This window comes from Labrus bergylta, chromosome 9, assembly GCF_963930695.1.
Source record: "Labrus bergylta chromosome 9, fLabBer1.1, whole genome shotgun sequence".
Classification (NCBI taxonomy): Eukaryota; Metazoa; Chordata; class Actinopteri; order Labriformes; family Labridae; genus Labrus; species Labrus bergylta.
This window is the reverse complement of record NC_089203.1, coordinates 21541897-21568320: the sequence shown is the minus strand read 5'-3', so window position 1 is coordinate 21568320 and position 26424 is coordinate 21541897. Positions and strand designations below refer to the sequence as shown.

The window sequence follows — 26424 nt, the reverse complement described above, 5'->3', positions numbered from 1 at the left end:
TTATATAATAACATATAATAATAATATAATTATAATAGTAGGTTATAAATGAATTAATTATATTATAATAATAATTATATAATAATATATAATATGACAATAATATAATTATAATTATAATAGTAGGTTATAAATGAATTATTAGCCCACTATGGCACAGAAGCTTCTTCATTTCAGTAATGCGTTCAAGTTATTCAAGTGGTTACGCTCACTTCAGTAGAAAATCCGCAAGAGGGAGTGATAGGAGCACAGCCAGGAGATCCTCACCATCATCCCGCTGGAGGCTTCTGCTCTCAGCCGAGTGGACCTGCTGTGCTGCCCCGGCTCTTCCCCCACCCCCCACCCCCCACACCTCTTCCATCACAAGCAGTGCTCTCTGAAAACCAGGCTTCTTTTTTGGGGGGGGAGACAAGTACAGCTCATGTGTGTGTATCTGTGGGCGTAAGGAAAGGAGGACCGAGCGATGTCTGCGCCGGGTTTCACCAATCTGAGCAGCTCCGTCAACTACAACCAGAACTCGACCCCGAACGGCGGAGACGCTCCCCCGTATCAGAACGGTACAGCAGGCCGGATGATGCGATTACCGAGAAGGCTAGCGTTAGCATGATAACCCCTATGTGATGTCAGATAGCATAATGAGCGTTTATGTCTTGTCTTCTTTTGTACATACAGCTGCCTCGTGTTGATTATAATAGTGAATGTGAATGTTGAAGTTCGGGCGATCTGTTAAATTGGCAAAGAAAAAAAAAAATAGCTTCAGCTAACTGCTAGTTGCTAACACAAGCTAACTTAAGGTATTGAAACTGAGGGTAGCGGCTAGCAAAGTGTTAGCAAAGATAAAAAAAAAAAAAAAAACCAGGGTGACAGGTGGCGCATTATCATTTACTAATGTTTACTTTGTATTGGAGGTGTGGTAAACAACCGGTTTTGTTGATTTTACACCGAAATACTGGACTTCGTATGAGTTGCTGTGCTGTCAGGGATTGTTTATTTAAATGAGATCTATTAACCCTCACTGGTGAAGTAACAGATGAAACCTGTGTACAGATAATCTCTTTTGTGAGCCTTTTCCTTCTTGCTTTTGCAGTTGTAAACACTAAGCTTGTAAATTGTGTACTTTCCTGCCAACTCCTCTCTTTTTTTTTTTCAGGTCCAGCACAGACATACCAATCTATGTATCCACCTACAGGCTGTTATGGAGCCCCACCTCAACATCAGAGCTATCCCACCATCCCTGCCCACTCCACTCCAGCTCCTAGTAAAGCATCTATGACGAACAGTGTCCACAGTGCTAACTACTACCAGAGCAACCATCAGCAGCAGCAGCAGCAGCAGCAGCAGCAGCGTCCTGTCCCTCAGCATCATGTAGCACCATCCCCATACAGTGCTCCTCCTTCTCAGCCAGTCCCCTCTTCAGGACCTGTACCACCACATGCCCAGTACAACCAGCAGCTGCAGCATCCACCATATGCTACTCCAGGATCCTATTATGGTCCGCAGTCATACCACCCTCCCCCAGCACAACACACCTCTCAGCAGCAGCAGCAGCAGCAGCAGCAGCCCACTTTGGTGCCTGCTCCAGCTAGCGGCCCTGGAGCTCCCCTCCACCCAATTGTCTCTTACCCCTCCGCGCCAGGAAATAGCCAATACGGCACCCTGAGTTCCTCCCAGAACAACACCACACCAGGAGTCTTGCCTACCCAGATGGGTGCACCCCTACACCAGTACAGCACCTCTCGGCCAGCCTCAACAACAGCTGCACAGCCTGGGTACGGTGTGGCCCCTCCTAGTCAGCTTGTGCCGACAGTCAATGGTCAAGGAAGCACAGGTACGTGTAAATGGTTAAATCCAACAAGGCTGTTAAGCTGCTGGCTAGAGATCCCATGATGTTCCTTAAAATTTTGGTTTCCTTCCAGATCACTATGTGCATATAGTGTTGCAAAAAACACGTGTATCTCACATTATAATAAAAGAAGTGTGGGTATCAGCTGAATTCCTTGCTGCCAAACATGTTGCTCAGTTTACATCTCTCTCTATGTGTATTTCCCTTATTTGAACTTTAGACATTTAATACAGAAGTTTATACAGCAAACTGCACACAAAATTACTGTTTTGTGTGAACACACTAAAGGTTATTTTGTGTTGACAGCAGGACAGATACATGCAAATACCATATGAGAAAAGACTGTGTATGCAATACATGGAAAACTTCTCCATAGTCGGTTTAATATTTACTTTAATTCCCCATGTTTCTACATGACATCAAGTATGTGACCTCGGCTACAAAGACTTAATGAATGATTATTACATGTGAAAATGCTGTTTAAAATTATTTTTCCTCGGGGTCAGTCTTCATTCAGGGTTCATTCAATAATATGCAGACGTATCAATAATATGCAGACATATCAATATCCTGTTTATGTTTATTAACCTTTTCTTTGTTGACATTTTTTTTTGTCGACAACAGTCCACCAACACTATGACCGAAGCTGTCAGTCGTCCCTGAGCTACAACACCTACAGCGGCGCTGAAGCAGACCAACTGCCCTCAGGGACTCCCTCCACTTCAGTCCATTCCTCACCAGGCCACCATCAAGGTAACAAAGATATTAGTTATTAAGTTTTGTTTTAGACTCCTGGCCCAAGACACACAGAAGATGAGACGCATTGTAACTGTTCTTAAGATGAATGGCAGATTGTAGAGTTGACTTGTTAAATGTTTTCACTGGGTTGGATAGCGCTGACCTCCTCTATGCTTAAAGGTGTCTTTATGTAGAAAGTTGATTGTAAACAAATTGCCAATGTGCATGTTACCTGAAATGTTATTTAAACTATATAGCTTGAGCTGGAGTTCATGAAGATGTTTTGCCTCTCATTTGTAAGTCTTCTTCAGTTATCATAAGGTTATGAATGCAGCAGTTAAACAAGGCAGCTCTTGGTTTTGCTCTAGTTCTAATTTATTTTCTGGTGCATGCTCTCCACAAGTCTATGTTTGGATGTGCAGTTTAAAATCGTGCTCTAGAATTACAGTGCATTTGTGTGTGTGAATGGTTCACATGTTCACAGCTGCACTCTGGCAATGCAGCACACAGAATTTGTGGCACACACATACTTTCAAATGTGCAGGTGTGAGCGTTTACACAAATTTCAGGGTTTCAGGTCAAAACTTAGCTGCCAGCTGGTGGTTTAGCCCTGACGTGTGAGTCTATCCACTGTCAGCTCCGTAGGTTGAAGCCAAATGACTCCTGCACCTGCTGCACCTGCTGCACCTGCTGCATTTAATCATAGTTTGGGTTGCAAAACTATCTAATGGCTTTGAAACTTTGCATGGTCTCACCATAATGATGTGTTACACAAGGTTAAACAATAAACAATTATGTCTGCAGAGTTGTCACACTCTGTAAACTGTAAACTGTATCACTCAGTAAGTTTCCTCTGTATTAGTCCATTAGCTTGAGGCAATAGAAAAGTATGTTGTACAATAGCAAGAGGACAAACGTAGGCCACACCCTGCTAACAGGCACATCACGTTAAAAGGCTGGTATTATTGTTGCAGGTATTTTAATTGGTTAACTAGCGTAAAATCAAATGGTGTGATAAAACAATTTGGATTATCTTCCAGGAAATGTTACCTTGATAATTACTTTGGGTTAGGGTTAAGTCTTACTGTTAGTCGCACACTTCCAACTCTCCAACGTCTTTAACATAGATATTTGATGCCAGTTTAACACCTGATTGTGTGTACATATTAGTGTAAATTGCTTGTTGGATTAATAATTTGAATCAACTTTTTAAGTGGCCTGTAAAATGTTATTGGTCTGAAATGGAAATTTTGAGGAGAATTTTTTTAAAACAACAAACCTAAATGCAAAGAACGTTGGGACTCCTCCTGACCTGTGTCTTCGGCAGTTGGCAGGGGTATTTAAATTTGGTTTCAAAGGCTATACCTGTTTGCATGAAGTCACCAATTCATGCAAACATCATCATTATAATAGAGTGCTGCAGGGATGACTTATTTTTGTTAGCCTACCTGGAAATAAACATCACTCTGGATTAGGCATCCATGAAATGAAAAAAAAAAAAAAAAAAAGCTATGTGCAATATTGTGACAACAATATGAATGCGCTCTACCTCAGTTTCTGTCTGCATGCTTTTCTTCATGTTAAACAGAACACCTTTGTTTGTAAGACATCCCTTCTGAATCCAAAATACATCTAAAAATTATAATTTTTTCTCCACTAAATTGGAATTATTTAATCCAAGAGTAGCTGACAGTTGGCTTCGGCTTTATCTGAGTGCATCCAAATGCTGTGAAAGCATGGCCATCATGCACAGGCCTCCAAACAACTGGAAATATGTACGCTTGTTGAGGGAGAAAGAATTTCTTGACTATATCAAAAGTGTTTTTTTTCATGTATTGTGAGAAATTCTGGCTTTCGCAACGTGTTTATTGGGAATTCTTATATTGCGATAAAGATGAAATCGCTATCTATTGCCTAGCCTTACTTAGGAATTCTTTGACAAGAGGGCAAATGATTTCACTAATTTTTTGAAGATGTAATTACAGAAAGTAAGCTCTGTGTCAAACAACAGCTTATGATACTGTCAGGTTTTTTTTTTAGCAATATAATTTTGTCATGTACTGTCAGTACATTCTCCAGAAACTAAAAGCTAATGTTAAGCTGTAAACGAGCTTCACCGTTGTTGTTAACTTAGCCAAAGCTAAGCTCTCAACATGCCTGTGTTCTGCCTGATGATGTTATGCATCTTAAAGTTTCTCTGTTTTTAATCCGCTTGTTAGTATCAGAATTTAAAAAAAAAACACACGAGTGAGATAAAATGCTTCTGGTAGGGCTTTAAGAGTCATTCATGCAGCACTCTCTTGGTATTTCGCTTGTTTTTCTGCCATATGAGAAAAACGCCAGCTACTTCCATCAACAAATATATCCTGCCTCCCTGTCTTCTGAAAGTTTTCTTCACAGTATCCTTTCCCACTCCCCCCCTTCCAACAGGCGTGCCGTACGGATATGTTGCTAATAGTGGAGCTAGCTCTGCCCCTGCCACCACCGCAGCCCCCTCGTCATCCAGCTCTGATGATGACGATGATGAGGAGGAGGAGGATGAGGAAGCAGGTCTGCTTTTAGCTTTTACTATCCCAATAGCCCCTCTCTAACCCCATAAAACCATTCAGTTCTTCTTCAAAACCTTTTGATTCCCATTTCAAGAAAGAAATCGACAACATTTATATTTTTTCAATTTGTGCATCTTCATCCTCTTACCCCATCCTCTTTGTCTTAGTGTCACTTCTACTCCACCTGCCAACAAGCTTAATCATCATTTTGAACCTGTCCCTTTCTAATAGGCTAATCAGATTGTTCCCTCTCCTCCCTGCTGCCTCTTCAACAGCTTTCACCATCTCTCCCCCCCCCCCCCCCCTCACAGTCATCATTACTGCCATTGGATCATCTCTTAATTCTGTGTCTAATCTGCACTGTTAATCCATCACTCAGAACTAACAAGAAACTTAGTCTCTCAAAAAGCTGAGAGGTAAGTTGGACTGCATTTGATCCTGAAAATCATTTGCTAGCTTCTGCTGCTGAAAAGAGTAGCCCCATGTATGCTGTCTACGCTTCTCTCTCTCAGCAGCCTTTGTTATATGTACCCCTTGTCTTAAAGTGAACCTCCAATTACTAGCAGCAGCCGAGCTGTAGATACTGACGGAGAAGAAAAAATCTATAGTTTTGTTTTCTACTTCTATTTGGCTCACATCTTTTTGCCTTGGGTAACTGTGAAATTAGATGTTGCTCTTTTACTCTAGAATCATATTCAAGTGTTTTAAAAGGTGTTTGTTTTGAGGTATTAAGTGCAGAAAGTGAATCAACAACATTAATGATAGAGGCCTCAGCATAGCAGCTGACATGCAAGGATTGTTTATTTCTCTGGGTTTCATTGTACAGGGTTAGCAAAAACAGTCGTACGTTTGGGAAATTTTCAAGGTAAAGAATATGCTTGGAAACAGTGTTTCATACAGATATGCATTTATGAAGACCCCACCTCTCTATTGCAGAGTGACGAAATGCTGAAATATACTCGGCTGTCTTTCTTTAGCATTAAATAAGCATGACCAGTATATGCAATGGTTATGGCTGATAACCTTAATATCTTATGTTTGGGGCTGGTACACAAACAAAACTATTCTTTTTTTAGGTCCTAAAAATGAGCAGTTTTTCTTAGTCCTCTGTTACGCCCCACCATAAGGCGGCCCTATGGGGTTAACAGTGTTGGGCAGTAACGTGTTACAGTAATAAAACTACTTATCCTAGTGACTAGTAGTGTTATGAATTAGTAATAAAATTCTTGAATAATATTACAGTTACCGACGCAAAAAATAACTTGTTACAACCTTCCTGTTGTTGTTATTACCACACTTCTCATTTAAAATTCAACAATCACCAGATTCGTTTCGTCGCGCACGTCAGCGCGGTTGCCAGGTACGAGGTTTTCCTGCAGAATTGGGCTTCTTTTTAGGTGCTGCTGCTGCAGGTAGTTTTTTTTTTCCCACAGGCCATTGCGCTTGTTTCGTCAATTGTTGTCACACAGACCCTGGCAACCCTGGCTAGCTTGAATGTGAAGTGACGTTTCACGTTAAATTTCGCACAGCATTGTGGGTGGTAAAATACAATTCATTTCCTGAAAGGATGCATCCGATCCATGCTGCATAAAACCCGGAAGTTAGTATCCATGCTGAAATGTTCAGTATACTGAGGTGGACCTGAAAAATGCCCACTGCATGACCACGAAATTCAGTACACTGAAACTCACTACTGAAAAGAATGCGCTGCATACTGAACTGTGGGGATCCGGAAAGGGCCCAGGTGTACCTCATTGTGCAATCAGTAGCTTCACCTGGGCCGGAGACAACAGAAGTGGAGAAGGCACAAACAGCACTAGGAGCATACTGCCCTAACACCTCTGACATCTGATAGAGTTCTTTAGTGACAAGTTTCATTAAAAAAAGGAAGAGATTAACAATAATACTGTGAAGCCTCAAGTTAAAACTCCTCTGAATAACATAAGGCTAAAATGTAAACATAGTTATTAGCTGCAGCACCAAAAGTGTGAACCAGAGAAAAGCCTGTAATGTCAGCAACAACAATGTTGTCAGTTTTCCCTTACATAAAAACTGATTGAAAATAGCGTTCCTGTGTTTACATTCAAAAGGTGTAGACCGTGAAATAAGTCTCTCCTTTTTCTTCTTGAATGTCTCGACCTCACAATACCGAGCTGCCTCGAGCTTAAACAGTCTCTTGCAGTCATGTGTTATGTACCACTCGGGTGCTCTGCTGTTAACTTCCCCTCAGGAGCTGTGTCATCAGCCAGAGGTTAACAAGTTTTTAAATATAACCGCTCCCCTCCCAGCAGGTCACACCTCTCAGTGCATGGATCTGTGTGTACGCTGACTCTCCTGCTTCCCATGAGAGAGCATGGGTGAAGAAGATCTTGTCCGCACGGTTAGCACTTATTTACACGTCTATAAATAAAAAGAGCCGCTTGTTTTAGCACTCATTGTTTCCCCCCTGTGATCCGTCTAAATCTCTAGAGTCCGTCTCCGGCTGTCTGATGCAATGAAATGGTGAAGAGATTTTCTTCAGTCATTGTAGGCTCTTGTAAGCAGCTCTTGGTTATATGTTGATTTTTCATAGTTCAGGCTGTTCAGTCCTTCGTTAGGGATCTAGAAAACAATAACTGATTTTTATTTCTATGTTTTCTCTCCTACTTCCAGTTACAAATAAGTCCCACTTGAGTTACTGTTACTTGCCACCTGCAATTTATCTTTAGACCTGTAAAATTTATACAAACGTTGAGAAAATGCCCTTTACACCAAAAAATAAATTTTGGTTCAATTTATAATCGCACAACAGACAAGAGAGCTAAAAAAATCCTCACATTGAAAGGCCATGAAATATGTAGGGTTTTTATGCCTGTCACTTATCATGTTTTAAGTCGAGCAGACCTTTTAAATCACAGATTTTTCCTTTTTTGCTTTGTCCTCTTGTGTCCCCCTTTCTGTCCTGCTGAGTCGCCCTGCTGCTAGTGCCAAAATGATAAGCCTCATCTCAATTTAACGACACAAGATGGTACCTGTTATCATGGTAGTCCTATGGCAAGTCTAAGTACATGGTTTATCTCTTAAAAAAAATGCTCCGGATGTGTGTGGTCCTAAAAATAATCCAGAAACTTCTAGCAGCTTTTCTGTGCGTCTCACATCGACTGCTCATAATCAGATCTGGTTAGAAACACGTTAGAAAGGGGAACACTGTCAGCCACAGTGTGAATGGAGCTGTATTGGAGGGTTAGAGAAACAAGGCACCTGCTGCATGGGAATATACAGTTTGGTTTCAATCCTGTACTTGGGAGTTAGCAATTAATCTGTGGGCTGACAAGAGGAGGAGGAGAGGGTAGGAGCATCTTCTTGGAGGTGGACTAAGCTGTTCTCCTCCTCCTCCTCCTCCTCCTCCTCCTGCTCTTCCTCCTGAGCAGATAATCCAGTAGTCTCTTTAGTCAGAGATAATTGGATCCTGTCCCATCCAATGAGCTCTCTGCCAGAGTCCTGCCGTGTCTTGGTTCGCTGTTGTTGAGCCCTTCTTTTGGCCCACGTGGATTAATGGCTTCATTCAAATTTTCTACTCTTGTAATCCTTTTGGGGGGAAAAAAAAAAACTATTCATGAGAGGAAAAGTGCTCCATAATGCATCTACAAGACTTTATATTTGGGAGGGATTATTTTCTGATTGATTTGATAGGATACAGTAGAGACTAGTGTGACTAAAGAGAGAGAGAGAGAGCGGGAGGACATGTCAAACCAGGACATTGTGATGACATATCATGCTGCTTATTCTTCTTTCAGACTGCAGGCAGAAGTGGGCAGACATTTACATTTTTTGGCCGACATGTGACTGAGATTTGGGGGTTTTCTGTAGCAGTGGGAAAAGATGACAAATCACATGGATCTGATCTTCTCAGTTCAGATATCGGCCACCGATTCAACTTTGATGTCCCTTTTTGTATGAGCAATTTTTCACTCGCCTATTCATCAGCAGCATGTTTTATAACGGCGTCAAATTAACCTCACTCAGCTTGTTCTTGTAACAGGTTACCCACGTTGAGACTTGTTTCAAAAGAAATGCAGATAGTAGATTTATAAAATATCTTTAGAGCGGCTTTGTTTACATCGACAAGACATACATTTCTTTGCAACCTTTTACTTGCTAGAAGCTTCTATGTGTGGATGTCTTTGAAAGTCATTAGTTCATGTTATAAAAGTGTACATTAGAAAAAATAGAAGAGGAAAATGGAGTGAACAGAGTTGGTAAGATGGATATTATTAATGTCAGATGTTCTGTACCTCTGTGAGCATCTGCAGTTCTTGTGTTTCTGGAATCCTCCTTATTTTTCTCCATTTCCTGCATGTTTTATTTTTTTTACTTCTTATTTTCTTGGTCCTTAGAGGCTGCTGCTTTTCTCCAAACATTCAACAGCTTGTTGGAGACTTAAGTGCATCCTTTCATCATCTTCACTCGTCTTTCTCTCCATGTCTCTTTCTCTGAGTGCCTCAGGGAGTCCAAACACGGCAACAGTCATGGTCAAGCAAACAAAAACAGCTGCTTTTCATCCTCCTAATGTTTTGTCTTTTGTTCTTTCTGTTTCAAGCTCCTCTTTTATGTTGAATCTAGACCCCCCAGTCCTTTTTTGAATTGGTTTTATTTACATCTTAATTCCTTTTCAGCCTTCAGTCCTTGTTGCTTTGTATTTCAGATTTTTTGTTTATCTTTCCCACTGGCGGCTTGACTTACTATTTCAACTTATTTCTCTTCGCCTCCAGTCCTTAACTTCTTTTGTTTTGTTTTTGATATTCTCTGTGTTTTACTCTCTCTTCCTCTCTCAGGTGGTGACACCTCCTCTTCATCTACTGGCAGTGCCTCTCCGGTGCCCAACAGCTACGATTCCCTGGAAGGAGGCAACTTTCCTGGTATGTTATGATCATAAGCATGTTGCTCTTCCTCTACATAACAGTGTGCTAAGCAGGTCCTCTTGTCTTTATTTCACAAAGTTTCAGCAATTTACATCAACAATGGTAATAATAATGGGGCACTTGGAATGCAAAAAGGCGACCAAAGACATGTTGACTGGTCACCTGTCTGCAGATGTCTTTAATTCTTAACTCTCTCTATTTCAGATTCCATGCCGCCTTCAAACGATATGACCAACCAGGCTGCGCCCTACGGTAGCTATGGTTACCCCAACATGCAGCAGGGCTATCATCAGGGACCAGCCTCCCACGCTGACTCCTCCCCCTCTCATGACCCGTACGGACAGTCGAGCTACCAGCAGTACTCCCAGGTGAGGGCACAGCTTGAATCAAAGTGACCTTTTTGGTATCTTTGTTGTTGTAATGACCAATATCAAACAATGACTTGATCCTCTTTACAACTATAACCTCTAGCTTTATATGTGCTATGCCTACAAAGAACTGAACTGGACAGAAATAACATAATGTAAAAACCTGTTGCCCTGGGTTTCATGTTATCAGTTTGAGCTGTAGTTTGTCATGTCAGCTTTCATTAAAACAAATATTTACATATAAGGACACATGAAAACACATTTTCATTCAAGTTTTCAAGACATTTGGTGTCAGCTTAAAAGTTACATTTTGAACTGTTTTTAAAGTTGGTATATAAACTTACTCTGATCATTTATTACCAGCATGGCTGTAACTCTGGACAACAGTTTAAATATTCAGCCTTTTTGGCAGCAGCTGTCTTGTTTTCGTTATCGTTATTGATATCAGTCCTGATTTATTTGAGTACTAAACACTAGTTATGTCACTGTCTCCATCCTCTTCAGCCCTTTCCAAACCTGTCTCAGCTGTCTGCGGCTCTGGGGGGGCTGAGTGGGGTGCCAGAGCTGGAGGTGGAGGCCCTGACGCCGATCAATCTCCTACAGGAGAGAAGCCTGCTGCCACCCAGACCACTTGAAGCCCCCGAACCCAACCTCAGCCCTGAACTCAAAAAGGTCAACTGTAGTCCACAGTAAGTGCAGTCAGAAGTTATTCACGCTACTTTACTACCTTACATTTATATTTATGATTTTCTAAGATATGAAGAGATTGAAAACAAGCAATAAATGTGGAGAAAGTATGAAAGATGACTTGAATAAATAAATAACAAGATCCATGTTGTTTTAAACATTTTTTTTTTATACCAGCACTGAATGTCTCATGCTGTCTTGGGTCTTCTTTGCCCTCTACCTCCCCCATGTTTCATCAGGACATTTAGGTGTACCCTGACCAGCATCCCACAGACCCAGACTCTACTCAACAAGGCCAGGCTCCCTCTGGGACTCCTCCTGCACCCCTTCAGAGACTTGCAGGTATGAGCTGATGCCTAAACCCCCCATTAGGGAGCTGGCTGGTGCTCGTTCTGATAACCAAAGCACACTCTGAACGGTGCAGTCCACAGCAGAACAGATTCTTTAGTCAAAGTTCAATGACTCTTGTTGTCTTGTCTGTATGTTTTCTATTACCATTCATCCTCTTCTGCAGTATTTATCAACAGAGCTGTCAATCATGAAGTTACAACCACTCTTTAACTCATTCAAACAAAACTACTCTGAGAAAATGAACACATAAATCTGCATGATATGGATGAAAACTACGCCAAACTCCGGGTTTGACAGGTTTTATTTGACTGTATTAAACCTTTTCAAATCCCACCTGTAAACATGGAGGAGGCGGGTTTAAGACCTTTTACTTCACCCAAATCAATCTAATTAATATCAAGTCTTAAACCCTTTTCACACATGTGGAAATCTCCTGAAAAACTCTGGAGATTTGGCTACCCGGAGGTTTTTTAGGCTATGTGTGAACGCAAACAGACGCATTTTTCGCACAGACTTTTACCTTCTCCAAATAAACGTCTGGAGGTGACGTTGTATAAAAATAAATCCCAACTTGTGCAGAGAAAAGGCTTTTTACCCCCCCCCCCAGATGACTCGAGAAGCAAATAGATTTGTGTTGATTATCTGAGCATTTGATTAGCTCTTTCACTTGTAACATACTGAAACAGTTGTGAGTCTGTTGTTGTCAGCTCCTTGTGACAAGCAGCTGAAGTGATTAAAGGACTGTCAAGAGGAGGAGAGTAATCGTGAGGTACTAGAAGATGGCTGAGTTTATTTATAAAAGTGTTGGTTGATGTGGTGTTAGAAGGTTTGAACTGATAGAGAACAGGGATGTACTGGTGCAGAGAAAAACAAGCAGGAAGTTAACCGCAACAGCTAAATGGTAGGAAAGGAAAGAGAGGAATATATGGTCATCAATCAATCTTTAATTGTATTGCCCCAATTCATAACAAATGTTGTCTCAAGATACTTTGCAAAGAGAAGGAAAAAACTTTCCTCATTGCCATATTACAGAGACCCAACGTTAATCCATCGTGAGCACCGCACATGGTATACCAGCAGAAGAAGTCCTTCAGAGAGAGTCATAGAAACAGGAGACAATGACAGAGAACTGGGTCAAACACAGACTAGAGTTTCAAGATGTGTTCACTCGCATTCCCTGAGACACAGAAACAAAGCTGCTCTTCAGTAATAAGCCAAGGAATGAGTAGAGGAAAGTGAGGGGGTGCAAATGGGCTTGAGATGTTTGAAAGTGCAGCTCACAACACAATTTTTCGTCTTTCCCTCATTAACTCAATTTCTCTCTCTCCTTTTTCTCCTGCTCCCTCTGCAGCAGCTACCGGTGATCACGTCGAACACAATAGTGCGCTGTCGCTCATGTCGAACCTACATCAACCCGTTTGTCACCTTCCTGGACCAACGCAGATGGAAGTGCAACCTCTGTTACCGAGTCAATGATGGTAAGAGTGATTTTATGTGCTTATTCAATCTATTCCACTTAGTTTTCACAGGTCATACCTCGTCAAGGTTCAAGGCTGTTGTATTTAATGGAGTTGCAGAAAGTGCAAGCACAGTGAAATTGCTCTGTCTTTATGAATGAATGAACAATTGAAGGTCCAGCTGGGCTAATACAAGAAGAACTTGGATGCAATGAGGCAAATTAATCAAAATGGGGACACCGTAACCTGCACAACAAAGTATGACTCAGAACATGTTAAGATAAATCGTAGTTTAAAAACCTGATGTCTTTTTTCTCTTCCTTGTTCAGTTCCAGATGAGTTTATGTACAACCCGGTCACCAGGTCATACGGCGAGCCCCACAAGAGACCAGAAGTCCAAAACGCCACAGTGGAGTTCATCGCCTCCTCAGATTATATGGTAAACTTTCTCCTCCGTTCTTGAACTTTCTGCTGGCTGATTGTTTGTCCACTAGAGGGCGGTCTTGTCTTGAGAAATGAAATACAGTGAGGTGACAAAAACTGGAATTTGGTTTGAAGGTGCAATAATTGATACCTCTTTTGATACTAGGCCGTAAATAAATCTGAGAAGAGTCTTCACTAATACAACGAGTTTGTGTCGGTGTTTTGGTGTAAAACAATGAACACAAAAGTAGATTTAAGATGTATTAGTTAAGTAGTGGTGAGTGGAAATATATTTTTGTATAAAATAAAACACAGTGTGCAGTGTTAGCAATGTAAACGGTAAATATTAAAGTGTAATCAGTAATTACTAAAATCCAGTGTACTTTAATGTAACTCATAGGATCTGATCCTGGGCATGCTATGAGATAAGAGGATCTCCTCTTTAAAAGCTCTATTTTTCATTAACATTTATCAGGTGGGCACAAAAAGACTCCAGGTGAATGATAACTCCACTACAAACCAGGTGAATGATAACACTACTATAAACCAGGTGAATGATAACACTACTGTAAACCAGGTGAATGATAACCCTACTGTAAACCAGGTGAATGATAACCCTACTACAAACCAGGTGAATGATAACACTACTACAAACCAGGTGAATGATAACACAACTATAAACCAGGTGAATGTATAGATAACCGACAGGTCGTACATTTTTACATGTAGTATGATTAAAAGTCTAATCTGTGTTTACAACTTTTTTGTGGCCCCAGCGTGGAAAGACTGGAAGATCTGTCTTGAAATAAAATAAAAATAAAATAAAAATGTGGGTGTACCTTTTCGTACCTGAAAGTAATTGAGAGATTTAAAGGTGGACATTTTGAGGAAGAAGTAGTATGAACGATTCCAGAATAAGGTCCTGTGTCCATTTAGAGTTTTTTTCCGGGCAGAAAAGGGCTGGCAGTGCGCTCGGAGCGCTTGCAAGAAACGTTTGTGCGTGAGAAGAAAAGTGCTGCATGTCCGTCGTGTCTCTATGACAACAGTCCGACCAACACGGCGCCGTTACTTTTTACTGCATGTTTTATATTTAAGATAGTTTTTTACCTGATCAGACACGGAGCAAAGAGGACACGATGCACGGAAAAACTACAGGGAATATCATACATTCTGAAAAGAGCGGCGGTGACGTCAACAGTGCCTTTCTGAAAAGTTGAAAGATTTTGAACTTGAGCGCTCGGAGCGCTTGTAAAAAAGACGCTGGGCGCTGAGCTTTTTATCTGTGCGGCCGCCTGAAGCTGCGAACGCTCCCTCCTCATTAAAAACAATTGAAAAGAGACGCTGGCACTCAGAAAAAAACATTAGGTGGACACGGGGCCTCAGGTGTTATAAGGAATGTGGTTTAAGCTACTTCCTCCTGTTTCTGCTCATGTTTCAGTTACCTGAAATCATTTTTTTGCATTGACTCTAATAACACAAATTATGTTTACTTATTTATTTGGATCTTCATTAGCGACTACCAAAGTGTTGTACGATTAAAATATCGTCTTAAAATGTCTGAGGCAAAGAGAACAAAAAATGAAAACACTGACAAGGTAAATAAAACAAATAAATCCGACGAGCCTCATGTTAGACCTTTAATAACAAGTATGTTTTCAAATACTGTATCCACTTGATGTTGTCTTCAGTAATCTTTTTTCTCTTGTGTGTTCAGTTGCGGCCCCCTCAGCCAGCAGCCTACCTGTTTGTTCTCGATGTGTCTCATAACGCTGTGGAATCCGGCTACCTGAAGTACTTCTGTGACTCTCTGATGGAAAACCTGGATAAGTGAGTATTTAAAGAAAACCTCAAACATAAACGTGGAGTGTTCATAAGTCTGTCTCTTTAATAAAAAGACATCAGAACCGTAATTATGAGGTTGATTTCTTTCTCTGAAGTCATTGTTTTCTTCTCCACCTAAACCTGTTGTTACAAAAGGGTTGTCGTGTGTTTTTCAGGTTGCCCGGAGATTCACGTACCAGGGTGGGCTTCCTCACCTTCGACAACACGATCCATTTCTACAACCTGCAGGAGGGTCTGTCCCAGCCGCAGATGCTGGTGGTGTCGGACATAGACGGTGTGTTTCCTTTATTCAGGCTTTAGATCAAAGTCAGCAGAGGAGATGTTATGGATTGTTTTGCTGCCTAACTTACTGAAACAAAAAAGCAAAAATCTTTTTTAGGATTCTCTCTTCAAAGGATTTGTTATTTTTTTATGATGTCTGTAGTTTAATCAGAACTCCATTAACATCTTTGAAAGGATAAGCTTCTATGCTTTAATTTCTGCTGGTCCAAAAGTGATTTCAGCACCTTTTGCATATTTTAAATATTCTGGAAGTGTTGTAAAAATGTGGATAAATCGTTTGTATTTTTCAGACGTGTTCATACCGTCTAATGACAGTCTGATGGTGAACCTAAAGGAAAGCAAAGAGGTAAACTCTATGTTTTGCTCCTCTTTGACCTACGTCTTCACTCTTTAAAAAAAAAATAATAATAATAATTTCCTCAAATCACCATTTCTCTGAATTTCCCCCTCAGCTGGTGAAGGATCTGCTGACGTCGCTGCCGGCCATGTTCAGCCAGAGCAGAGAGACCCAAAGCGCCCTCGGCCCGGCCTTACAAGCTGCATTCAAGCTCATGTCCCCGACGGGGGGGCGCATCACCGTGTTTCAGACCCAGCTGCCAACGCTGGGTGCTGGTGCGCTGCAGTCGAGGGAAGACCCCAACCAGCGCTCAAGCAATAAGGTGGGAATGACAGTTTAGTGTTTTGGAAGCAGTTGTAAATTGAAGTCGGTGTGTGCTTGATTTTCTTTCCTTACATTTTTTTTTTTTTTTTTTTTTACCAATTTAGGAGCCAGCTTGCCTTTTTTTTAAAGAACATATTATGTAAGGATATTTTGAACTGAGATGTCTGTGATTTATGAAGCCTAAACCAAACCATATGATGGATGATATAAAGGCAGAGAATGACTCTTCCACACCCCAGTGTTAAGATGATTTATACATGTAGTCCTGGCATCCTTAGGACTTTCTGTTTCAAGTTATATCCATGATCTTTCATAAAGCTGTGTTTTTGTCATCCCAAAAATTGTGATTTATTGATTTTGATCATCTGTGGTCTATTTTTGATCCGGGCTGTCAAAAAATTTAGAAATAAATCCAACTTAAACCAGATGTGCTTTCTTCTCAGGGAGCATGTTTTTCTGTGCTTTGGCTTCTGAGCTTTGTGGGCTGAAAATTAAAGAACATATACTTCTGACAGACCCGGCAACGAACAGACCATTCCTTCAACAGCCAGCGTACAGAGCATGCTCCCAGTCTGCATCTTTACCATATAAATCATTTTATTTTAAAAACACAGCCCACAGATACAATACCAGTGTATCTAAAATAAAGGAAGCTGTAGGGAAAGTAAAACTCCCTAAACCTGTCTGATTTTGTTTTTGTTTCCCAGGGAGTTCAACACCTCGGCCCGGCCACAGACTTCTACAAGAAACTTGCACTGGACTGCTCGGGTCAACAGATCGGTGTGGATCTCTTCCTGCTCAGCTCTCAGTACACTGACCTAGCCTCAATATGTAAGTAACTTTCCGTTTTACATCTCTGATTTAGACATACTTGAATTGAATGGCTTTTCATTTTCATTTGATTTTTATTCATTGCTCTGATTTTGCAAGTTTTATTGATCTCTCCTGTTTCATGTGCCTCGTTGTTTATGATTGATTTTCTGTTGTCTTGATTTATGGCCTCATGTGCCTCGTTGTGTTTGTGTGAAGCACTTTCTAATGTTTTAAAAAGTCTTCTATAAATTCTGGGTCTCAATCCGTTACTGGGAGATTAATCTGAAAAATGTAAAGCTTTCTCATGAATATAGGATGACAGACTGACACAGCCTACATGCAGCATTATTTAGATTTTCTAGACAGTCAGATTTATTTGTGGCGGCTCGGTCAGATGGCGTCATTTGGGCCACTTCCCATTTTGCTGGTTGAACTTCTGGCCATCATTATAGTGCTGCAGACTAGCTTGTGGATTGCTTTCTCTAAGATGCAGCAATGTGTTATTTCAAGTTGAATATGATTTAGAGTTTAATAATTTGTTTGCCAAATAGGGAAGCTCTATTTCTTACTGATGTTTCTCTGATCAGAAGCTACATGGACGTAAGGAGTGGAGAGCAATGCTGGAGATAGTTTATCAATCTAAAAATATAGATCTTATATTCTGTATATCTTATACAGATAGAAATAGAGCGGCTCCAAGTATACCAGGTTGACCTGCCCAGGTGTAGTCTATGTGTTGGAAACACTCACTTATTGTGCTCATTCCTGTCGTACTTTAAACTCTCATGAACTTTTTAAGCCTACAGGAAGTGAGTATTGAGTATTGATTTAAATCTAGTGAGATTACTGGTTGATTTGGGCTTTTCTGCGAGCGTGACAGAAGAAGTTAAGAAACCCTCTGGGGAAGTCTTTGTTACCGTAGAAACTGTGTTAATGAACACTCTCCTTCTCTCCTTCTCTCCTTCTCTCCTCTTCTCATTCAGCGTGTATCTCCAAGTATTCCGCCGGCAGCATCTTTTATTACCCCTCCTTCCATTTCATCCACAACCCGGCTCAATTAGAGAAGTTCCAGAGGGATCTGGATCGATACCTCTCCAGGAAGATCGGATTTGAGGCAGTCATGAGGATACGATGCACTAAAGGTAAAAGGGTCACTGAAGTTGGATGCACAAAGAAGCCCTGTGTTCAAAGTGGAAACACTGTTTCATAGCTTTTCTTCCATTTTTCAAACATTGATTTTGTCCCTCAGGTTTATCCATCCACACGTTTCACGGTAACTTCTTTGTGCGATCTACTGACCTGCTGTCCCTCGCCAATGTGAACCCAGACTCTGCCTTCGCTGTCCAGATGTCGATTGAAGACTCTCTGGCAGACTCGTCTCTGGCCTGCTTCCAGGCCGCCCTGCTCTACACGTCGAGTAAAGGTAGAAGAACTAACAAGCACACCGACATAGATCATGGGGAGAGCGTCCTTGTGGATTAGTGAACAGAGGACACTTTTCACGATTAGATACACACAAGATTTACTGTTAAGTCAGATACTTCAAGTGAAAATAAAAGGAGGTTGTGGTTTTATTGGCTTCTTTTTAGGGGTGTTTCTTTGAAACGGTAGTTCCTGAAGGTATAAACTCTCACAAGTTTCACACAAGTTTTTTTAAGTAGTATAATAATATGACTGTCTTTGGAACAGATTTTAAGAGCATAAACAGTGTCAGCTGATTTAAATGTCTAAAGGCATTTTTTACAGACCGACCTTCATGTATGACTCATTTTTCTAAAACATTTTCAATGATACAACCTTTTGTTGTAACTAAGGGATGTTCCTCGTGACTAATTTCCCTGGTGATTAAACAGAAATGTAAGCTCAGACTAGTTGATACGTCTAAAAGGAAGAAAACAAAAAGAGCACAAGTCGTGTCCTGTGTCCTAGAGTGTGGCTAATGTTAGCAGTGCTAGCACCCCCAGTCTTCAGTCCTCCTTGCAGGTTAATGTCCTGAATGCCGTTGTTCATTTTTCTGGTGGAGTGGTCGTATGTCAGTTTACCCGTGCTGCTCCAACAAGAAGCCATCAGTCCACTGTGTTCACGTTCATTCAGTAGAGCGGGGGAGAGAAGGCCCGCTACCCAGAGCTACAGCCCCGTCCAGTGGCCGTGTTTGTTTTTTCAGCTAGACACAACATTTAACCAGCATGGGGCGCTGATGGCCTAGCGCAGGGCTATTCAATTGGCGGCCCGGGGGCCAAATGCGGCCTGCAGGTAATCTCAGAGTGGCCCCAACCCAGTCAGCATGAAATTAATTAATGCAATTAATGAAAAAAAAAAATAATAATCAACAGCATACCGGCATGTAACTAGCTTGCAAGTGAGGCATCTTACTTCATTCTTATCTGTGTCAAGAGTTTGCCGTACTGATCAGAACGGACGTTCGCGGAAGTAGTGGTATTCAAAACATTCAGACCATGCCTTTCCAAATGATGTAAAGAAAAATATACAGTGGAAAAACCGCCGGTTTAAATGTGCCTGGGCTGCAAAGTATTTATTTGTTTTACTAACAACTCCAAACACAAAACCAACAAGTGCGTTGCAGTAATTAAATAATATAGCATTCGGATGCATCACGATGAAAAACACCTGGCTTATCCAGACTAACATTCTTGAGGGATCACAGGAGAGGGACGTTAAAGTACAGTTTGGTGCGGACCTGCACAGCCCAACAGAGAGACACAGCAGCTTTCCCGCGTGTGTCACTCACAGAATTAGAGCAGTGAGAGGATGCATACTGGCCTTTTTGGATGAAGTGATAGATGATGCGAAAAGTCCGGCCCTCTTCAAATTCCTGGTTTTAAAATCTGGCCCTTTTGAATTTGTAATTGAATAGCCTTGGCCTAGCGGATAGGTCCTTCCTCATGTATGGAGGCTATAGTCCCTCAAGGGGACGGCCTGGGTTCAGATTAACATGCAGCTCCTTTTCCCGCATGTCATTACCCTCTCTCTCTCTCTCTTTCTTTCTTGGTTACCTACTCTATCCCCAACATTTTATCGTGTAGTCGATTAATCGTGCTCATTACAATTTGCGACCGGCTGATTTGATAATAGTTTCACTTGAATATTGGATTCAGTTTTTTTTAATGGTGTGCCTGTACTTTCCTGTTTCCTGTTTTACTGTTTTGTTCCTGATATATTTTTATTCTTATCCATTATTCTCCATCTATCCGTGTAGGAAAAAGGAGAATCCGGGTCCACACGCTGTGTCTACCTGTGGTCAACCAGCTCAGTGACGTGTATGCTGGAGCTGATGTTCAGGCCATCACCTGTCTGCTAGCTAACATGGGTGAGTCCATAGATGACCAAAGCTGACGCATGGTATCTTTATTTAGTTTAGATTTATGCATAATCCTTTTCTTACTTATCTTCAGTCTGTGCAGTAGAAGCAATAACTGAAATTGAATCTTATATTTGTCAAATCCTAAAAAAAGCTTCTTGTCATTGTGAGTTGCCTTTTCGGAGATGTCATACAATTCAAATCTGTTAACGGTTCAACTCAAATTGTTTCCACCTTCGTATTTCAGCAATCGATCGGTCGATAACGTCCAGCCTGTCGGACGCTCGCGACGCGCTGGTGAACGCGGTTGTGGATTTCGCGAGCGCCTACAAGAGCAACGTGTCGAACCTGCAGCAGTCCGGCCTGGTCGTCCCTGCTGCCATGTGCCTCTTCCCCATTTACATCCTCGCCCTGCTCAAACAGGTGTGGCTCATCGACGTGAATCACTCTGCATCATGCACACTTAATAGGCGCACACATTCCACATTAACACCCTTTAATCCTAAAAGAGTTACACGTCCAGAAAAAAGAAGATTGCTTTTCATCATCACTCCCCCTCCCTTCCACTCCTGATCTCAATGACTGTATTCACCTATCCAGGACTTGTTCATTCATACATTCAGGGTGTGTCCACTTTCCAGACACACCCCTTGTGTCAGATAAATACCCCTGTATGTCTGGCCACATTTAAACACTGTTTTCTCTCATTCAATGCTTGATTAGAGTTGAGTTACGGTTGCTTTTTAAGCACTTTGAACCGCTTAGTGTCTCAAAGGTGCTACGTTTATAAACTTGACTTGTCTTTTCTTACAGTTAAAAGTGATCACTGACATTAACTCCGTCTCAATTTGAAGGGGCTATATGTAACTTTCAAAAATACTGCGTTTGTAGCGAAACCGCATGGCATGGCCGATAAAAAACGATTTATACATGTAAAAAGTTACATATAGCCCTTTTAATACACATAGACAATACAATTTTATGAGGTAGGCTCAGGACATTAAAAAACTCTCTAAAGCAATTTTTTAAGCTTTGACAGAAAATCTTTTATTGGAGACTAAAAAGAGAATTAAACTCTGATTTCCTCGTCATTTATCATCTTCTGAAGGACTGCTTACTAACTCGTAGATTACTGCATTGAACTAGGCAGCTCTCAAGAATTCATTATTTTTAATCGATATAGAATAATAAACAGAACATTGATAAATAGGTATCAATAATTCAGGTTCAGGTGACTTTATTTGAACCCGTAGGTAAATTTGGTTGCAGGGAGAGTCACAAATACTTACTAAAACATTAACAGTACTTGCAATAAAGAGTTCTGTATTTCCTTCCAGAAAGCGCTGCGGACGGGCACCAGCACGCGGCTGGATGAGCGGGTCTTTGCCATGTGTGAGTTCAAGACCCAGCCGCTGGAGCAGCTGATGAGAATGGTTCATCCTGATCTGTACCGGCTGGACAACATGTCTGACCAGGTAGGACACGGACAAGACAGAGCAAACATTTTTAGTTTGTGGGAGTGAAGAAGAGCTTGTTGGATTATTCTATCTGAGGAGTTGGAAGCTCAAAGTGTGCGCTGTTGAACAAGTCAAAGTGCTACTTCACTGTGAATGAACAGAACCTGTTATTTTACTATTCATACTGAACTAAAATAAATGGAACAAACTTGAGGGTCCTCTTTCTCATCCACTCAAATATTTGTGTCACAACCTGCAGGGGGCGCTCCATCTGAACGACACGGTGGTTCCCCAGCCTCACCTGCTCCACCTGTCAGCTGAGAATATAAGCAGAGACGGAGCCTTCCTTCTGGACTGTGGCTACGTAAGCGTTCACTTTTCTTGATTCATAGCGCTCTCAGAATAGAGTTGAAGTTTAATCTCTTTATCTCTTCTTTCTGCTGTTTTTTGCCTGTTTAGTCCACTATGAAGTAGAAAGAGTAGTTTGCAGTGTCTCTTCATTCAGCTACAATATCTTGAATAAGATGGCAGCTAGTTAATTATTATTATATTAATAACACAAAGTACTTTGAGTTGGCTTCATTGACTGCTCTTTCCTGTAAGAACATCTTGAAACTACAATGCTTAATGTGTTTTTTGAACACAGAAGGTCGTAAACCCACAAATCTTTTGACTTTAATCGTTTTCTCTGTAGTCTCACCAGAAGTGCATTTAGAGCTTCTGATGAATAGTCAAACGCCTGCTGTAAGGACACAGTATTAATAATACTGTAAACTCAGGGGGGTGCAGAAGGCCAAGCTGTTAGGTCGCACCCCATGTATGGAGGCTATATCCCTCTATAGCCCGGGTTCAAGTCCGACCTGTGGCTCCTTTCCTGCATGCCATTCCCCTCGCTCTCACTCTAACCAGATTTCCTACTCTATCCTTTGCCCGAAGATGAATAAATACTGTAAACTCAGAATGACATTGCTTTTGTTTTTATCTGTGCAGGTGTTTTACCTGTGGATCGGCAAATGCTGCAACGACATGTTTATACGAGATGTTCTGGGCTGCACCAACTTCGCCTCCATACCCCCCAACATGGTCAGTAAGACAATCCCTCTTCCTTCTTTTTTTAAAGATTGTTTCGTAAGGGAATGTAGATGCTCCCCTTGTATCTAGGAAAAGGAAATAGGGAAATGGCTGTATTGTTTTTTCCATTACTGTAGAAACACCTACGCCCAGTTGTTGCTGAATGATGCAATGCAGTATTATACATTATTTCCTCTGAAAGTGACTCACAGATCCAATAAAAACAGTGCTGCTTTTTTCTCAGTATATATATATATATATATATATATATATATATATATATAAATATAAAAAAAAAACAAATACAGCAGAACAGATTTTGCTGGTGTGGCTTTTCTGCATTTTTTACAACCCGTGCAGTTACCTAGAAAGCTCTGTCATTACCACAGTGTGGGTGCGATGGTGACATCCAGAACAAACAGCAGCCGTCAGCACTTGTTTATATTGCTTATTGTATTTATCTAGAAAGGGGTCGATGCAACCCGGAGCCACCTACAAACCCGACACTCCAAAAACCACGCAGGCATATTTGTGTTGACCACATTGTGTGGGCGAGATGTGGATCTGCATTAACTGGAACATACAGCCGTGAAAAACAATGTTGTTGATGTTTGTCTTCCTCTCTGTGAAATCCAGAGTCACATTCCTGAGCTGGAGACTCCTCTGTCTCAGAGAGTACGAGCGCTCCTCGACTGGCTGCAGGACAACCGAGCGTTCAGCTCCATGATGCACGTCATCAAGTAAGCACTGCCGCACATCTGGATCCACATCTGACTTTTAAATCACACTCTCTGGCTCCAATGTGATGCAGATGTCCTCTGACATCTACATGTCACATATGGTTAGGGAGAGTCTTTAAGAGTCGAGTGATTTTTTTTTTTAGAGGTTTGACATTTGGTGAGATGCCTCAGCAGTGACCTGAAATCACCCTAACAAGATGAGTTTCAGTTCCTCCACTGCCAACGCTTAAAAAATTGGGAGGGTCCAGGTTCATGAAGTCCCCTTGTCTGACATTTTTTTATTTTAGTCCACTATAAAGGAGCAAAAACGTTCTCCTGTACATATGTCAGATGTTTGACGTTATAGGCAGGGTTGGTCATTTTTGAAAACTAGCATGATTTTGAAAGTAGCATTCCCTCTGTGCTCCGTCTGCACACACCCCCTCCCCTCGGTGCTCCCTCAAAAGCCACACCCCTCACTTACATGCACGAGCGCTGTTGGTCCATAAGGGGACCTCATGCTTTGAGTGTGGTTACCTTAGTCTGTCAATGTGTCGTGACATCTGTAAAAGAGACAAATGCACCTTAAAAATGATTCACTGTGGACTGCACAGAAACAGGGCGTGGCCAGTTTTCATGTCAGGGTGGAATCTGAGGTTGACAGAAAAATATTTTCAGTGTAAACACATAGTAAGCTGTGAGGTCATTGATTGACAACGGTGGTAAAGACTTCCACAGGGAGCTCATTGTTTCTGCTTCCTGTCTCCCCTCCTCTGTGGCGCTGCATTGTTACTCCACCGCATGTTTACATCAGCGTTGTTGTGGAGGACAGCTGATGTCAGTGCAAATGGACGGGGAGTCAGCTGAATGGATGATTTGAACAACTGACACATGAGAAATGGACGTGTTAAGTTGAAATAGATTTCCGCTGGCAGTCGTGCAAAAAGTGTCAAACGTAACATTAGAAGTGAGTCGGGAGGTTTTTTAAACGTGCTCAACGTTCAGAGCTAGACAAAATCAAACACTAATGACGTCACTAAAGGGAAATTAAGAAATGAACACGTATATACAATAATGTGTGTATATATGAGTCAAGTAGTATTATTTTTTTCAGTTTATCTAGTTCAATCTATAAAGGAAGTTGTTTGGTTTTGTCCGGTGAACGTCCAAAGGTGTTTAGCTTTCCAGCTATACTAATTCAGCTGGCTTAAATTGAGAAACTGGAATCAGCTGACTTTTATCTTAAATAACTAAATCATTTGATGTAATGAAAGTTTCCTGCTCGAATGTTTCCTACCCTGTAAGTTCAAACTGATAGCAGGCATAATGTCCATATATCTAGACGTCTGCAGTGGATGTTAATGGAGTTAAATCTGTGAAATTGTCACAGTTTGTCTTTTTTTAGGCTTTAAACCTACTTTGTGTGATGTAGGAACATGATTACGCTTTGGAAAGTAAATAAAAAGAAGTAAATATTGACTTTTGGATTCAAATCTCTGGTCTCCTGACTGACGGTGCTGTTTAAGATCAACAAATACAAATGTGGAATTTAGGCTTTTTAAGAACATCCATACTCACTGGACAGGAAATGAGGATGACATGGACTTTTCAGAGTGGATACCAATCAACCGAACACTGACATGAAATATCTGTCAAGTACTTGTTAAATTATCTTTTAATAAGGAATCTCCTCTTCTCAATCAGAAGGTTGCTAACTCTTTAATTCAGTCAGAGACCTTTTCTTTTTGTGTTTTTTCTCTATTAAAAAAGGCAATTTAGATTCCACCAGTTCAGAAATGTTCTGACAAGCAGGTCTTGCTATCCCTCTAACCTTTCTGTCTTTTTCTCCTTTTTTCCTTGAAGGGACGATGCTTCGACTAAAGTCACTTTCTTTCAGCACATGGTGGAGGATCGATCTGAGTCGGCTTCTTCTTACCATGAATTCCTGCAGCAAGTTCAGCAGCAGATGTCCAAGTAGGCTCTGATCACACAGAGACAGACTTTGAGTGTTCAAAGCAGAGCGAGAAAAAAGGATTTCAGTGTCATAGAGTCAAAACTAGCGTTAGCTAATGGACATCCAAACATCGCTCCTGTCAGTCTGGTGATATGGAGGAGGGTTTCCTCCTCACTGTGACAAATCCACTCATCGGTCAGCCGGGATTAGAGCATCAGAAGGATCAGATGTAGAAAAGAGTAAAGAATTATAGAAATACATAAATGAAGAATGAAGGATTTGTTCTACTTTGAAACAAAAAAAAGCTCCTCCAGCCTCTCGTTACATCATCGCTCCTGAGAAAACTAGTAGGGGGAAAGTCGAGCCAAGAAGATGCCACTTCAGCACGTTTTAGTTTTTCTTTTCGTGAGCCTCACATGTAGCTCGTGCCGTCATTTTTTTTATTTTATTATTGTTATTTTCTAATTTATTCCCTTCTCTATGCTCCTTCAGTTTCCTTTGAAGACTCTTTTGAATACACTGGAGAACAGAAACAAGCATTCCTTCTCTTGTTTTTTGGCATGTGCTTTGAAGTCGCATGCCACTGTTTTGTTTGCCACTAGTCTGAGGGAAGATGAGAACCACCAACCAGTCTGTGTAACGGGATCCTAACTCGACAGTGTTTGGATGTTTTAACCCCCCCCCCCACCCCCATTGTGTTGACTCCCTCTTTTCTCCTCTGGTCGTCAACTCCTGATTTGTCAAAACTTCAACCCCCCCCTTCGCTCCCAAACTGTCAAAAAATCTTCTTGTCATTTGTTTTATTTTTCTCCAGGCGCTAACTCAAGTTGCTTTCCACTTTGTAACTATTGAAAAGAATCTTTTATGTGCGATAATTTATGAACCAGCTTGTTAAATAAAAACAAAAAAATGATCTCTGCTTGTTTCATGTCATGGAGCCTTCAGTGACAATGGAGCTTATGACACCTACATGATTTTTTTAGCAGCAT

At 41.2% G+C, this 26424-nt stretch overlaps 1 protein-coding gene across 3 annotated transcripts; it reads left to right on the top strand.

The window, feature by feature from the left end:
* Nucleotides 1-318: 318 nt before the first annotated feature.
* Nucleotides 319-26348, top strand: sec24b (SEC24 homolog B, COPII coat complex component). 3 transcript variants are annotated; one of them, XM_020637480.3, is made up of 25 exons: nucleotides 319-557; nucleotides 1151-1828; nucleotides 2468-2596; nucleotides 5012-5131; nucleotides 9945-10028; nucleotides 10236-10399; nucleotides 10904-11088; nucleotides 11326-11428; nucleotides 12789-12915; nucleotides 13224-13333; nucleotides 13793-13840; nucleotides 15032-15144; nucleotides 15315-15433; nucleotides 15732-15787; nucleotides 15894-16100; nucleotides 16810-16933; nucleotides 17899-18057; nucleotides 18165-18338; nucleotides 20133-20243; nucleotides 20482-20657; nucleotides 21572-21709; nucleotides 21951-22055; nucleotides 22682-22774; nucleotides 23399-23502; nucleotides 25345-26348. In XM_020637480.3, exons 1-25 carry the CDS (start codon nucleotides 464-466, stop codon nucleotides 25457-25459), a joined length of 3636 nt encoding a protein of 1211 aa, XP_020493136.2. In that variant the 5' UTR covers nucleotides 319-463; the 3' UTR covers nucleotides 25460-26348. The 3 variants fall into 3 exon arrangements, with proteins under 3 accessions (XP_020493136.2, XP_020493139.2, XP_020493137.2); XM_020637483.3 differs by lacking the exon at nucleotides 5012-5131; XM_020637481.3 differs by lacking the exon at nucleotides 13793-13840 and having other exon boundaries at nucleotides 320-557.
* Nucleotides 26349-26424: the final 76 nt, after the last annotated feature.

Bases quoted from the DNA above. Each gene is read 5' to 3' on its own strand.
- sec24b (XM_020637480.3), top strand. From the start codon at position 464: ATGTCTGCGCCGGGTTTCACCAATCTGAGCAGCTCCGTCAACTACAAC. The intron at 13,334-13,792 runs GTAAACTTTCTC...AACATTTATCAG, and splicing joins TCGCCTCCTCAGATTATATG to GTGGGCACAAAAAGACTCCA. The intron at 16,934-17,898 runs GTAAGTAACTTT...CTTCTCATTCAG, and splicing joins CACTGACCTAGCCTCAATAT to CGTGTATCTCCAAGTATTCC.